The 16,959-nt window shown below is 33.6% G+C and overlaps 1 protein-coding gene across 24 annotated transcripts in view; it reads left to right on the top strand.

The window, feature by feature from the left end:
* The window catches only part of STXBP5L (syntaxin binding protein 5L), a 349,911-nt gene that overhangs the window by 157,857 nt on the left and 175,095 nt on the right, over positions 1-16,959 (top strand). For all 24 annotated transcript variants that reach the window (XM_023623677.2, XM_070243721.1, XM_070243724.1 and 21 more), the window contains 2 exons: positions 18-101; positions 5,289-5,412. In XM_023623677.2, the coding sequence (XP_023479445.1) occupies positions 18-101; positions 5,289-5,412 (208 nt within the window). The remainder of the gene's footprint in view (positions 1-17; positions 102-5,288; positions 5,413-16,959) is intronic.

Below are 16,959 nucleotides of genomic sequence, written 5' to 3'. Positions count from 1 at the left end.
GTTCTAATGTTTTCCAGCTGCTAATAGGTTATGAAAATGGTACAGTAGTATTCTGGGACTTGAAATCCAAAAGAGCAGAACTGAGAGTTTATTATGATGAGGTAAGTGATTTCTACTGAAATATTTGAAAGGAGTATTGTGACTTCTTGCCTGTTTTCTGCTTTTAAGCTTTGTATGTCAACAATGGTTTTATCATTGGAAAACTGCCTGATTCTGAACTAATGCCTCACGCTGCCTTTTGGTATTTCACAACTTCCAATTCTGGGTTGTTCTCCTCCCTGGGAATTCTACCTTGACTGCTATTTTGGGCCCCTTTTGGCATCTTATATACGTTCGTGACTGGAGCTTATTACCTATCCTTTTCCTTCCTTTAGGCTCCATACTTACGTCTTACCTCATTGTCCTTAAGGTCTCTAAAGACACTATTCACAGCTTCCTTAGAAAATTCTTTTTCTGTAGCAGAAAGTTTAAGTAGTCAGTTTGAAAGGCCTTATCTTCTAATACTTGCTTCTTAGAATAAAGATTTCCTGTATAGTTATACTTAATAAGACTCAGTAAGATCTTGAAGTTTTATTGTACATAGTTGAGACTTGATCAGTTTTTCATTTACAGAACACAATGAACTCCTATTTATCAAGGAATAGTCTCTGAATTGATTCTTCAGTTGTTCAAAGATTGATTCTAGGCCATTAATTATTCCTCCTTCAGAAAAGGCTTATGTGAACACAGTAAGGCTGGGGGCAAAAGAGGAGAAAGGTGAATTACTTTTTTTTTTTTTAAAGATTTTATTTTTCCTTTTTCTCCCCAAAGTCCCCCGGTACATAGTTGTGTATTGTTAGATGTGGGTCCTTCCAGTTGAGGCATGTGTGATGCCGCCTCAGCATGGCCTCATGAGCGGTGCCATGTCTGCACCCAGGATTTGAACCAGGGAGACCCTGGGCCACTGAAGCGGAGCGCACAAACTTAATCACTCAGCCACGGAGCCGGCCCCGTGGATTACTTTTTGTAGCTGTGGAAATAAAGGTGATTCTCTATGCTCTCAATTAAATTTTAAAAATGGTAGAGTAGAGAGAGAGAGGAGGTAAAATAATCACTGTTTGCTTTCACCCATGCTTTTATGGAAAGAGTGCTGAGGAATTTAAGGCAACACAGATAAATAGAAAAAGAAATTAAAAAGACAAACAAAAACATTTCTTTTAAAACACTTCGTTTGTGTGCTCCCCCCATCTTCTCATAACAGTTAATTTTTTATGTTTTGATGCTTAAAGATATAAGCCTTCAGCTATCTCATACCACTCCCCACCCCCTGCCCCAATTCATTTCTTATTGGTTCTGGCAAACTAATATTTTATGGTATCTACAAGATAGTTGTCCTAGTGACAGAGTTCAGAAGTAGATATTATAGCAGCTTGGTAATTTGGTCATGATCGATGAAAAATACTCTGGCAAGTGATGTCATACAATTATACTCTTTATGATCAACTTCCAGGGCATCTTGAGTCATAAGGAAAGAAGGTCCTAGGCAGCTAAGCTAGGATTTTCCTTTTGTTAAATACACAAAATACAAAGATGAAGATGGAGATTGCTTCCTCTCTAAAGACTAGCAGCTAGATAGGAGTCCAAATACTATCTGGGTATTTAACCAGTTGGAACTAGAGTAGACTAGCTAAAAAGGAAATCCAGAGGAAAATGCTGAATCAACTAGTTTTCCTATGGCCTTGAAAAATGTGGCAGAAAACTTTCTAACCTTAAAAATCTAGCAAAAGTAATTTTGCAATGAAATGTTTAAATAAGGATTAGCAATGTTTGTCAGTAGAGTACTACACTACATCTACTTTATACCTAGAAATCATTTTAAATATTGATTTATATATGTATATATGTATAAATCTGTAATCTGTTTACCTTAATACATAATTATATGTCCTATCATTTTAATAGAAATAGTTATATACTTGATTTTACTGCCAAACTTTTCAAACTTTCCTCAGCACTCTCTCTCATATTGAGAAATCATCTGTAATACTTATCTGAAGTGTGTTTTCATGTCACCAATGATCTCTTCATTAATGTACACAGTGACTCCTTATTAGTATTTTAAGTTCCTCACTAAACCTGTGGCTTTACATCGGCACCTCTTTCTTAAAATGGTTTCCTCCCTAGTCTGTGTCTTTCTACCTCATTTTTTTAGCCTCTCCTTTCTCTATCGCTGATTCTTTCCTTAAAGATACTCTTCAGGATTCTATGTCTTCACTCTCTTCATTTCTCCTCCAATTGACATACATGTTCATATCCTCTCCTATCAATTCAAATATTACCTTTATACCAATAAATTTTAAATCTGTATGTATATCTCCAGCCCTTACCACTCTCCTGAGCTCTACACCCAAATATCTGTTAGATGAGTCTAGAAATATCCCTATGGCAATAATGAATTTATAATTAAAGCTCTGAACCTTTTTCTATGTTCTCTTTTTATATGAAGTTTCCATTAGTTCTTTCAGTTTAGAACCCTCAGAGTCATATTTGACCCTTTCTTCTTCTTCATATATTTTATGTAATCAGTTTTGTAGTATTTTTTATTCTACTTTTATATGTATTGTCTCTCATTTATTTCCTCTCTTTTTCCATTCCCACATTTGATGCTCTAGTTTAGATTATCTTTAGCCTGGAAGACTATAATAGCCTTTAATTAATCACATATCTTACCTTATCAGTATATCTTTCACTAACAAGATTATCATTTTAAGACGTGGTCAGATCATGTAATTCTCTGCATCAGAACCTTTGAATGGCTCCCACTTGTCAACAATGCAAAGTCTTTATTCCTTGACTAAGATTTAAGGCCCTGCTGCTATCTTTTACCTTTAGTTTAATTTACTGCATCCTTCTACATACTCCTTATACCGCAGACATATTACTCACTATCTCCTAAACATACTTTTTATTTCCTACCTCCAAGCCTTTGCTCCTGCTCATTCCTTATCATGAACTCTCTTCTTTCCTCTTCTGCATATCAAAATTTTATTAATTCTTTAGCTGCTGTAAAGCTATTTGGACTATCAGACTACCCCATTGATGAATCTGCATTGATGAATTGAGCATTTTGTTTTGTAAATCCAAGATCATTTTCAGAAATAACTGTATGAATTTTATTTCCATATTAGCTGTGAAATTTTTTTTCATTACATCAATATTTTTTAATCTCTCACAGATAAATCCCACAGAGTTTGACATGAAGATAACCTTTTAATTCCTTGAGTAACTGCTGTTTTCCTTTTTTCAGATTGTTATCTAGCTTTTGGGGTTTCCTTTTCCTTTTTTGTTTTCAAGAAGCTCAATCACAGCCACTGAATTGACCAAATGGACTAGTGTTTTATCTTCCATATTTTCTATCCTTGTAAATTCTTCTTGAGTTAGTTGTATTATATATTTTTTTCAGTAAACTCTTAAAGTCCTTTTTTAAGAAAAGAGTACCGTATAATCAAATAAATAGAAATTGAATATTTATCCATTGAGTTGGTTCAAATGCTGACTCTTCACTAATGCGCTACTTGATAGCCTCTTCTCTAATAACAAGTTGGTTTTACATGCCTACTCTTCTATACAATAAATGTACTTCTTTTATAGTATTACTTAATTTAGTTTTGTGTTGTAGCTGTTATTTTTATATCTGTCTTCACCAGTAGGTAGAAATTCAGTGGACTAGGAAGAAGAGAGAGGGCTGGAGATGCTTTCTGTGCCCCTACAATTTGTAGCAAAGCAGTCTGAGAGAACTTTAAATTGACTGAGTTTCACCCAAGTTAATCATAGAGGAGGCAAGAAGCAGCATTTCCCTTCTCACAAAAGTGCGAAGAAATAAGCAGAGGAAAAGACAAAGAAGAATCTTTTTTTCTTCTAACTGCCTCTGCAGAACCCTGGCAAAAAATAAGTCTTCTCTGCCTGGTAGTGAAGACAAGGGTGAGAGAAAACATAAGTCCAGGGTTTCATATTATCTGTTCCACTTAATCAGATCTTCCTTATCTTGAGGTACAGTTCATATCCTATTTCCTTGATGATATGTCTAGTGATTACTCTGGCTATCACTTGTCTGTAACTCTAATAATACTCTTTGGAAGTTCCAAACAATAAGTTAGTTTTATGTATATGTATATATAACGTATATGTATATATATATACACACATATATATCTTAGTTTAGTATATAGTATAAATACATAACTTACTTTTATATATATATATATATATATACCTAAATTTTAAAAGTTTCAAAGCCGTTAAGTATTATTAATATTCATTTATATCAATCTTCCCTATCTCGCAGTTTTTTAAATTCCTTTAAGGAAAGGCTCATGTTGTATATAGCTTTTATGGCTACTAGAGCTTCTCTCATTGAGCTTAGCACATTACCCAAGTTCTATATATACTTTATTAATTTAGAAGGAATACCAAAAGTGTGGAAATAACTTATTCATTCCACAGATATTTTATTGGGTACCTACTTTATGCAAGACACTGTTCTACCACTGGGAATGAAACAATTTAGGAAAATGGACTAATTACTTTTTAATTTTATCTAATTCATGTCTACAGAGTGAATCTATGAATATAAAAAATTTTAAACCCTTCTTGCTTCAAATCAATTTAAATGATATATGTTAGAGGCAATATGGTACAGTGGTTGAGAATATGGGTTTTGTAGTTACATAGAGCTTCGCTTTGAGTTGTGTGAGCTGAAAAATTATCTCAATCTCTCTAGGTCTATTTCACCATGAATAAATTGGAAAAAATAGTACCTGTTTATACAATTAAATGAGATAATATACATAAAATGCTTACCATGGGATCAGGCAGATAGTAAGCCCTCAGATGGTAGCTTTTATGTAAATTACTTTCTAAATTGGCTACTTTAAGTGGAACTAGGCCTCTACTTTACCAGAAATTACCTTCTGATAACCTTGCTTTCACTTCTATGGAAATAATTTTTCAAAGAAGCAGTATAGGATATAGGGAGGGCATAGGATTTACCACCAACAATTCTGGGATCTAATGAAATTATGAAATTTACTTAACTTTTCTTTATCTCAGGAGATGAGTTTTTACAGCCTCTCATAAAACCTATAGATGGAGCCAAAGGTATTGTGATTTGGGTCAGAAAAATTGCATATGTTTCTTAAGTATTGTGGCTGGAATAATTTTATATCAGAATATTTTTCCTTTGGAATATAGAATGATGTAACATTTTGTTTTTTTCCCCCTCAACTTGTTTCTAATTGTTATTTCATTAGGCTATTCATTCAATTGATTGGCATCATGAGGGCAAACAGTTCATGTGCAGCCATTCAGATGGTAGCTTGACTTTATGGAACCTGAAGAGCCCAAGTCGTCCTTTCCAGACCACAATTCCACATGGTAAGATGTCTGCTTTCAAAAGAAATGAACTCTGGAGATACAATGCCTTGACTTAAAGTAGGAGAGGTGGTATCAGTGTGTTTGGTAGAAAAAGGTGATAGGACATAGTGTCTGATTCTAAATAGCTTTTTATTCCTCCTTCAGATCCCCACATTATGTCCCAAAACTTTCTGTACTTCCCTTCTTCCTGTCTATCCACTTTTCTACTTTGTAAATGATACGTATGTAGAGACTTTCCCAACCAAAAATTGGATAATGGATGGTTGATGTATCTGAGGCAGAGATAATATAGGAAATTTGGCCAGTTTTAAAGGTTAAGGACCTAGCAAGAGAATGACACCATATAGATCTGAGTTTCAGACCTAATTCCTATGCTGCTTTATAGTCTGTTGTTTTCCAGACTTTCTCATTTTTCCCATTTTTGCCATTTGATTCCACTAAATTATGAGAACTGTGGTTTTTATCATATGTTGTATTTATCTTATTATCTTCCTCTTGAAAGGAGATATTTAGGATTTATGTAGGACCTCTCTACCTAACTGGGCAGAATAAAAAGTTCAAATGTATGAATATCTTTTATTCAGATGACCATATTATTTCAGACAATATTGCGTATGATCCAAGTTTCAGGTTTATCTCACCCCATTCGTTGTTTGTAAGAATAGAGAGATCAACACCTAGCACTTAATCGAATACATTCTATTTTATAGTTTCTGAGCGTTTATTATAGTATCAGGTTTAGAAAATAGTGGTATGTTTTTTATAATGGGTGACCCATAAATCACAAGATGGAATTATTCCATTTTGTAGTGATCTGCCATTTTTTATACCATAGTTGCATGCTTCATCTGCAAATGATTAAATTATTACAACATTTAACCCAGCAGTTTTACTTAGAGATTACTTTATGTTTAGATGCTTACTTAGAGATACTTTATTTAAAGATTGCCATTATGGAAACTTGGAATAGGTGTTTGCTGTGCATCCCACTCAGGTTTAGTTATTTGTTTCTATGGTGGGATCCCTCCCCCCACCCAAAAAAATCCTGATACCTTTTATTTGCAGTTATTTTCAGGTGTGTAATATGATTTATTCATAAATTTTCTATTCTATTCTTCTCAACAGTCAATTTCTATAAAAGTTCTTTTCATCTTGATTGGATATTTGGTACTTTCATGTGTTCTACTATATCCATATTTCTTTGATCAATTTGGATTGTTTTCTATAATTCTCTTTTCCTGTTGAAAGAGATGAAGTTCTGTTCACAGGTTGTTGAAAACATCAGCTTCTGTGTTTCTCATATAGATCAGATTAAATTCCTGCTGCCTCACCATGACACACTTAAGCAAGTGTCAGTGACTTTGACAAGAGAGGCATTCCTAGTCATATCTACCTACAGTCGTCAGGTTCATTTAGTTCCCTTTGGTTTCAGCTGTTTATATTTCCTAAAATAAAAATTTTATGTAAGTACCACTCTAGTTGTAGCCTACAAATTTTGATATGTAATTGCATTAATAATTTGTAATTTTGATTAATATTCAGTTTGAGGTATTTTCTAATTCTATTATAATTCTCCTTTCACCTATGAGCTATTAAGACATACATTTTCTATTTCTAAAAATGTTTTTTATTATAGATTTTAAAATTAATTGTAGTCAGAGAAGGTGGAATGATACTAGTTCTACAAAATTTACTGGGATTTGCTTTATAATTAGATATACACAATTACCATAAAGTTCCAAGTGTGCTCGAGAAGAATGTATGTTTTCTGTTACACAAAGGTCAAACTTGAAATTGATTTTTACATTGTATTGTTTAAATCTTGGTGAAGATTTTGTTGTTTGATTTTTCGATTCTGAGGGAGGTAAGTTGAAATCACTATTATTATGGATTTTTTCCCTGTAATTCTGTTCATTTCTGCTTTATATACTTAAAAATCAATAGGTCAATCAGATTGATAACGTTAATCAGATTCTCTATAATTTTGCTGATATTTGACTAATGCTATCAATTTCTGAGAGAGTGGTATTAAAATTTCCCAATGATTATAGAATTGTCTACTTTTCACTTTAATTCTTTCCTTTGTTGTTTCATGTATTTTGAGGCTTTATCATTAGGCATCCATCATGACTCCTGTAGAGAGCATATAGTGGGATCTTGCTCTTTTATCCAGTCTTATATCATTTAGGTGGAGTGTTTAGTCCATTAATATTAAATATAATTACTGATAGGATTGGATTTAGATATACCAGTTTATTATTTGTTTTCTTTTGGTCCTGTTGGTTTTTTTGTTCTTTTTTCTCCCCTTTTTGCCTTCTTTTGGATTATTTGGAAGGTCTTATTAGAATTCCATTTTAGTTACATATAGGCATTTTATCATCACATTTTTTTAAATCGGTTGCTTGAGGAATTACAGTATACTTCCTTAATGTTTCAGTCTGTTAGAGTTAACATTTATAACACTTAACATAAGTAGACATTTCACAACCATACATGTTTATTTACTTTCACTCACTGTCCTTTATACAGTAGTTATCATATGAGCTACATCTAAATCATTGTTATAATTTTTGCTTTAGTCTTAGGTATTTTTTTTAACTATAGGGAAAAATATTCTTTTGTATTTTATCTTATTTATAATTTTTAATGCTTTTCATTTGTTCCTGAAGATACAAGAACATCATTTAGCATTTCTTGTAGAGTGTAGGTCTGATGGAAATAAATTCACTTCTCTTTCATTTATCTGAAAATTTCTTTTTTTGCTTTCATTCTTGAAGTACATTTTTGCTGGATGTAGATTTCTGGGCTGACAGTTTGTGTGTGTGTGTGTGCATATATGCTGTTTTTAAGGTGTTGAACACTTTAAAGATGTTGTTCCACTGTCTTCTGGCTTACATAGTTTCTGAATGAGAAATGTGTGGTATTTTGATTTTTGGTTCCTCCATATATAATCTGTCTTTTTTCTCTGGCTGCTTTCAAAAATTTTTTGTACCTTTTATTATTAGCAACTTGAGTACAATATGCCTAGGCTTGTTTTCTTCAAGTTTATTCTGTTTCGGGTTCTATTGAGCTACAGAGCTTCTTAAATTTACGTCTTTCACAAAATTTGGGAAAATTTCACCCTTTATTTCTTCAAATATGTTTTCCTGCTCCATTTGCTATTTCATCTCTTTCTGGGACACCATTACCTTTCCAGTAGAATTTTTCAGTATTGTCCCACATGTCTCTGAGCCTGTGTTGTTTTTTTTGGTCAATCATTTTTTTCTCTGAATTTCAAATTGGATAATTCCTATTGATCTATCATCAATTTAATTGCTCTTTTCCTCTCCAGTCTTCATTCAGCTTTTAAGCCCACAAGTTATTCTTTCATTTCAGGTATTTTTTCCAGTTGTTACTTTTTTATGCTTTCTATTTCTCCGCTAAGATTTCTCTTGTCATTCATTATAAGCATTTTCCTTTCCTTTCCTTTGAACCTCGAACTTAGGTATAATAGCTGCTTTAAATCTTTGTCTGGTAATACCAGCATCTGCTTCACCTTGAAGTTGCTCTCTGTTCGTAAGAATGGCTCACATTTTCCTGCTTCATGTGTCTAATAATTTGGACTGTATCATGCATATTGTGGATGTTATGTTGTATATACTGTAGAATATAGTTTTGTTGCTCCCTCCTTCCCCTAGCCAGTATGTCTCCTAAACTGAAAAACCCATCTAGATTTTATTTTTCTACAAATCAAAATTTTCTAGACTACAAGAAGAGGCTTTTTCTGAAACTCAGATCATTGGGCACTGGTGGGACAAGAGGGAGGGTGGCCACAGCCAATGAGGTTAGATTAGTGCCTATTTCACTTGACATTAGCACTGTGATGACATGGCCTTTGTTGCGGCTAGTTTTCTCTGGCACTGCAGGGATTGATTTTTTTTCACAATAAATTGTAATGATCTCAAATATTTATTCTTCAATCATAATGCCCTCAGCTAAACATACACACGCACACATATACACATACACACACACACACAGAGCTACATACATGATCTTAAACCAAATCCTGTGAAATATTTACTAGTGACATTGTTGCTCAGGAACAGGACAGAGGTGTCAACAGTTATCACTATTATCTAACATTTTCCTGAAAACACTTTCCAATGTAATTAGACTTGAAAAAGAAATATGATATTTAAAAGTTTAGAAAGAGTTCAAAATTATAATTATTTTAATAATGCAATTGCACACCTAAAATATAAAAACTAATTAGGAATATATTAAGTATAAATGAAAATTCTGCATACAAAACAAAATACAATGCTTATTTATTTATTGTTGTGTGCGTATGTGCTAGAAACTAGTTATTTTATTGAGGTCACATTAGTTTATACTATTATATAAATTTGAGGTGTACATCATTATATTTCGACTTAAACTGCATTGTGTTCACCACCAAAGTCTAGTTGCCATCCCTCATCATACACATGTGCACGTTTACTACATTTGCCCTCCCCACATCCCCTTCCCCTTTGGTAACTACCAATCTGTTCTTCGCATCTGTGTGTTTATCTCCACATATGAGTGAAGTCATATGGTAATTGTCTTTCTCTGTCTGAGTTATTTCACTTAGCATAATTCCCTCAAGGTCCATCCATGTTGTTAAAATTGGGACAATTTTATCTTTTCTATGGCTGAGTAGTATTCCATTGTATATATACACACCGCATCTTCTTTATCCATTCATTCATTGATGGGCACTTATGTTGCTTCCAAGTCTTGACTATTGTAAATAATGCTGCAATGAACATAGGGGTGCATATATCTTTCCAAATTAGTGTTTTCATTTTCTTTGGATAAATACCCAGAAGTGGAATAGCTGGATCATATGGTATATTTTTAATCTTTTAAGAAATATCCATACTGTTTTCCATAGTGGCTGTACTAATTTACATTCCCACCAGCAGTGTATGAGGGTTCCTTTTTCTCCACATCCTCTCCAGCAGTTGTTGTTTCTTCTCTTTTTACTAATAGTCATTCTGACAAATGGGAGATAATATCTCATTGTAGTTTTGATTTGCATTTCCCTAATAATTAGTGCTATTGAACATCTTTTCATGTGCCTGTTTCCCATCTGCATATCTTCTTGGCATAATATCTGGTCAGATCCTCTGCCCGTTTTTTGATAGGGTTGTTCATTTTTTCTTCAGTTATATGACTTCTTTATATAATTTGGTTATTAACCCCTTATCAGATATATGATTTGAAAATATTTTCTCTCATTTAGTGGGTTGTATTTTCTTTTTCTTCATGGTCTCCTTTGCTGTGCGGAAGCTTTTTAGTTTGTTGTAATCCTGTTTATTTTTTCTTTTGCTTCCCTTGCCTGAGTAGACATGGTATTCAAGTAGGTTCTTCTAAGACCCTTTTACATACTGTCTGTGTTTTCTTCTAGGAGTTTTATGGCTTAAGATCTTACATTCAAGTCTTTAATCCATTTTGAGTTAATTTTTGTGTATGGTATAAGATTCTTTTGCAAGTTGCTGTCCCAGTTTCCGTAAACTATTTATTAAAGAGACTTTCCTTTCTCCATTGTACATTCTTGGCTGCTTTGTCAAAAATTAGCTGTTCATAGATGTGTGGGTTTATTTCTGGGCCCTCAATACTGTTCCATTGATCTGTGTGTCTGTTTTTGTGCCAGTACCATGCTGTTTTGATTACTATAGCTTTATAGTATATTTTGAAATCACAGAGTGCGCTACCACAAACTTTGTTCTTTTTTCCCAGAATTGCTTTGGCTATTTGGGGTCCTTTGTTGTTCCACATAAATTTTAAGATTTTTTGTTCTATTTCTGTGAAAAATGTCATTTGGATTCGGATTGGGATTGCATTTGTAGATTGCTTCAGGTAATATGGACATTTTAACTGTCTTTATTCCTTCAATCCATGAGCAGGAATATCTCTCCGTTTCTTTACGTCTTTAATTTCTTTCAATAATGTCTTATAGTTTTCAGCATATAGGTCTTTCACCTCCTTGGTTAAATTTTTTGGTAGGTATTTTAATCTTTTTGTTGTGATTGTAAATGGGATTGTATTCTTGAATTCTATTTCTGCTAGTTTGTTGATAGTGTATCTAAATGTGACTGATTTTTGTATGTTGATTTTGTACCCTGCAACTTTACTGTATTCATTAATTATTTCTAGTAGCTTTTTGGTGGATTCTTTAAGTTTTTCTATGTATAGACTTACGTCATCCACAAGTAGTGACTGTTTTACTTCTTCCTTTCCAATTTGGATGCCTTTTATTTCTTTTCATTGCCTAATTGCTCTAGCTAGGACTTCCACTACTGTGTGGAATAGGAGTGGCGAGAGTGGGCACCCTTATCTTGTTCCTGTTCTCAGAGGAATAGCTTTCAGTTTTTCACCATTGCGTATGATGTTGGCTGTGGGTCTGTCACATATGGCCTTTATTATATTATTATTAAGTATATTAAGTATATATTATATAAGTATATTATATACTTTCCTACTATACCCATTTGATTGAGAGTTTTATCATAAGTGGATGTTGAATCTTGTCAAATGCTTTCTCTGCATCTATTGAGATGATCATGTGATTTTTATTCTTCATTTTGTTAATGTGGTATATCACATTGATTGTTGTGTGGATACTGTGGGATTTATTCCATCTCTGGAATAAATCCCACCTAATTGTAGTGTATTATCCTTTCAATGTATTGTTGTATTCAGTTGGCTAATATTTTATTGAGGATTTTTGCATCTATGTTCATCAATGACGTTGGCCTGTAATTTTCCTTTTTGTGTTGTCCTTGTCTGGTTTTGGCATCAAGGTGATATTGGCCTCATAGAATGAGTAAGGAAGCGTTGCATCCTCTTCAATTTTTTTTGAGCGTTTGAGAGGAATAGGTAATAAATCTTTGAATGTTTGTTAGAATTCACCAAAGCAGCTGTGTGGTGCTGGACTTTTTATTTTTTAGGAGGTTTTTGATTACTCTTTCAGTCTCCTGATTGGTCTATTCAGATTCTCTGTTTCTTCTTGACTCAGTTTTTGGAGATTGTGTGATTCTAAGAATTTGTCCATTTCTTCTAGGTTGTCCAGTTTGTTGGTGTATAGCTTTTCATAGTATTCTCTTATAATCCTTCATATTTCTGTGGTATCCATTGTGATTTCTCCTCTTTAATTTCTGATTTTATTTATTTGAGCTTCCTCTCTTTTTTTCATTGTTCCAGCTGTGGGCTTGTCAATTTTGTTTATCTTTTTGAAGAAGTGTCTCTTAGTTACTTTGATCCTTTCTATGTTTGTTTGTTAGTGTCTCTTTCATTTATTTCCACTCTGATTTTTATTATTTCCTTCCTTCACCTAACTTTGGGCTTCATTTGTTCTTCTTTTCTGGTCCTTTTAGGTATGTTGTTAGATTATTTATTTGAGACTTTTCTTGTTTCTTGAGATAGCCTTCTTTTGGTATAAACTCCCTTCTTAGTACCGTTTTTGCTACATCCCATAAGTTTTGGTATGTTGTGTTTTTATTTGAATTTCTCTCCAGGTATTTTTGATATCTTCTTTGATTTCTTCATTGATCCAGTGCTTGTTCAGTAGCATGGTGTTTAGGCTCCACATGTTTGTGACTTTTCCAGCTTTCTTCTTTTAGTTGATTTCTAATTTCATAGCATTGTGGTTGAAAAAGATGCTTGATATGATTTCAGTCTTCTTAACTTATTGAGGTTTCTTTTGTTTCCAAACATATGGTCTATCTTTGTGAATGTTCCATGTACACTTGAGAACAATGGGTATTCCGCTGCTTTTGGTTGGAATGTTCTGTATATATTTATTAAGTCCATCTCGTGTATAGTGTATCATTTAAGGCCAATGTTTCCTTTTTCACTTTCTGTCTGAATGAACTATCCATTGATGTAAGTGGGTTGTTAAAGTCCTTTACTGTTGTGTTGCTGTCAATTTCTCCACTTAAGTCTATTAAAAGTTGCCTTATCTACTTTGGTGCTCCTCTTTTAAGTGCGTATATATTAATAAGTGTTATGTCTTCTTGGTGGAATGTCCCTTTTCTCATTATGTAATGTCCATTTTTGTCTCTTCTTAAACTTTTTGGCTTGAATTCTATTTTCTCTGGTACAACTATGGCTACACCCACTTTCTTTTCCTTACCATTTGCTTGGAATACCATTTTCCATCCCTTTACTCTGAACCTATGTTGGTATTTAAAGCTGAGATGGGTCTCCTGGAGGCGACGTACTGTTGGGTCTTGTTTTTAAATCCATCCAGCCACTCTGTGTCTTTTGATTGGTGAATTCAACCCATTTACATTTAGAGTGATTATTGATATATGAGGGCTTAGTACTGCCATTTTTATCTTTCATTTTCTGGTTGTTTCATATTTCCATTGTCTCTTTTTCCTTATATTTCTGTCTGCCATTTAGGATTGACTTTTTCTGTCATATGTTTCTCAATTTCCCCTTTTTTTGTATTTTGTGACTCTGCTCTGAGTTATTTGGTGGTTACCATGAGATTTGTATAAAAGTTCTCATAGATGAGGTAGTCCATTTTCTGATAGCCTCTTATCTCCTTTAGCTTACGCAGGTTCTGTCCTTTTTCTCTTCCCCTTCTATGTTTTTGTTGTCACAAATTATCCTTTTTTGTATTGTTAGATTGTTACCAAATTGAAGTGGTTATAGTTATTATTTTTTTATTGAGATCTTAATAGTGTATAACATTGTGAAATTTCAGTTGTACATTATTGTTTGTCAGTCACCATATAAATGTGCCCCTTCACCCCTTGTGCCCACCCTCAAACCACCTTCCCCCGGTAACCACTAAACTATTCTCTTTGTCCATGTGTTTGTTTATCTTCCACCTATGAGTGAAATCATATGGTGTTTGTCTTTCCCTGTCTGGCTTATTTCACTTAACATACTACTCTCAAGGTCCATCCATGTTGTTGTTAATGGGTGGATTTTGTCTTTTTTATGGCAGAATAGTATTCCATTGTATATGTATATCATATCTTCTTTATAATCATCAGTTAATGGGCACTTGGGTTGCTTCCACATCTTGGCTATTGTGAATAATGCTTCAATGAACATAGGGGTGCATAAGTCTCTTTATATTCTTGATTTCAAGTTCTTTGATTAAATACCCAGTCGTGGGATAGCTGGGTTATATGGTATTTCTATTTTTAATTTTTTGAGAAATCTCCATACTGTTTTCCATAATTGCTGTATTCTCACCAGGAGTGTATGAGGGTTCCCTTTTCTCCACATCCTCTCTAACATTTGTTATTTTTTGTCTTGGTTATTATAGCCATTCTAATGTGTGTAAGGTAGTATCTAAGTGTAGTTTTGATTTGCATTTCCCTGATGATTAGTGATGTTGAACATTTTTTCATGTGCCTATTGGCCATCTGTATATCTTCTTTGGAAAAATGTCTTTTCATATTCTCTGCCTGTTTTTTGATCAGGTTGTTTGTTTTTTTTGTTTTTGAGTTGTATGAGTTCTTTAGCTATTTTGGAGATTAACCCCTCGGGAGATATATGATTTGCAAATATTTTCTTCCTTGTGGTGGGTTGTCTTTTCGTTTTGTTCCTGGTTTCCTCTGCCTTGCAGAAGCTGTTTAGTATGATGAATTCCAATTTGCTTATGTTTTCTTTTGTTTCCCTTTCCCAAGTAAGCATGGTATTCAAAAAGATCCTTCTAAGACTGATGTCAAAGAGTGTACTGCCTATATTTTCTTCTAGGAATTTTATGTTTTGACGTCTTACCTTCAAGTCTTGAATCCATTTTGAGTTAATGTTTGTGTAAGGCAAAAGATAATGGTCTACTTTCATTCTTTTGCATGTGGCTGTTCAATTTTCCAAATATCATGTATTGAAAAGGCTTTCCTTTCTCCATTGTATGTTCTTAGCTCCTTTTTCAAAGATTAGCTGTCTGTAGATGTGTGGTTGTGTTTCTTGGTTTTCAATTCTGTTCCATTGATCTGTGTGTCTGTTTCTGTACCAGTACCATGCTGTTTTGATTACCATAGCTTTGTAGTATATTTTGAAGTTAGAGATTGTGATGCCTCCAGCTTTGTTCATTTTTCTCAGAATTGCTTTAGCTATTCACGATCTTTTGTTGCCCTATATGATTGGTAGGATTATTTGTTCTATTTCTGTGAAGAATGTCACTGGGATTTTGATTGGGATTGCATTGAATCTGTAGGTTGCTTTAGGTGGGAAGGACATTTTACCTATGTTTATTCTTCCAATCCATGTGCATGGAATATATTTCCATTTCTTTATGTCATCATAGATTTCTTTCACTGATATCTTACAGTTTTCATTGTATAGGTCTTTCACCTCCCTGGTTAAATTTATTCCTAGATATTCTATTCTTTTTGTTGTGGTTGTAAATGGGATTGTATTCTCGAGTTCTCTTTCTGTTAGTTTCTTATTAGAGTGTAGAAATTCTACTGATTTTTTAAAGTTGATTTTTACCCTGCAATTTTGCTGTAGGTGTTGATTATTCCTAATAGTTTTCCAATGGATTCTTTAGGGTTTCTCTATATAAAACTGTGTCTTCTGCAAACAGCAAGAGTTTCACTTCTTCATTGTCAATTTGGATACCCTTTATTTCTTTTTCTTACCTAATTGCTGTGACTGGAACCTCCAGTAGTGTGTTGAATAAGAATAGCGAGAGTGGACACCCTTGCCTTGTTCCTTTTCTCAAGAGGGATAGCTTTCAGTGTTTCCCCATTGATTATGAAGTTGGCTGTGGGTTTGTCATATATGGACTTTATGATGTTGAGGTGCTTTCCTTCATGTGCATTTTATTGAGAGTTTTTTTTTTTTTTACCATAAATCAATGTTGGATCTTGTCAAATGCTTTCTCTGCATCTATTGAGATGATCATGTGCTTTTTATTCCTCATTTTATTCATGTCATCTATCACATTGCTTGATTTGCCAATGTCGAACCATCCCTGTGTCACTGGTATAAATCCCATTTGATAATGGTGTATGATCCTTTTAATGTATTGCTGCATTTGGTTTGCCAATATTTTGTTGAGGATTTTTGCATCTATGTTCATCAGCAATATTGGCCTGTAATTTTCCTTCTCTGTGTTGTTCTTGTCTAGCTTTGGGATCATGGTGATGCTGGCTTCATAAAGTGTGTTAGGAAGTGTTCTGTATTCTTCATTTTTTTGGAATAGTTTCAGACGGATTGGTATTAAATCTTCTTTGAATGTTCGGTAGACTTCTCCAGAGAAGCCATCTGTTCCTGGACTTTAAGTTTTTTGGAGGGTTTCTGATTACTATTTCAATTTCTTTACTTGTGATTGTTCTATTCAGATTTTCTATTTCTTCTTGGTTCAGTTTTGGGACGTTGTGTGAGTCTAACAATTTATCCATTTCTCCTAGATTGTCCAATTTGTTGGCATATAGTTTTTCATAGCATTATCTTATAATTTTTTGTATTTCTGTGTATCCGTGGTAATTTCTTCTCTTTAATTTCTAATTGTATTTATTTGAGCCTTCTCTCTTCTTTTCTCAGTGAGTC

Source organism: Equus caballus, chromosome 19 (genome assembly GCF_041296265.1).
Source record: "Equus caballus isolate H_3958 breed thoroughbred chromosome 19, TB-T2T, whole genome shotgun sequence".
Classification (NCBI taxonomy): Eukaryota; Metazoa; Chordata; class Mammalia; order Perissodactyla; family Equidae; genus Equus; species Equus caballus.
The sequence above is the reverse complement of the archived record's forward strand: the minus strand, read 5'-3'. Positions and strand labels throughout refer to the sequence as shown.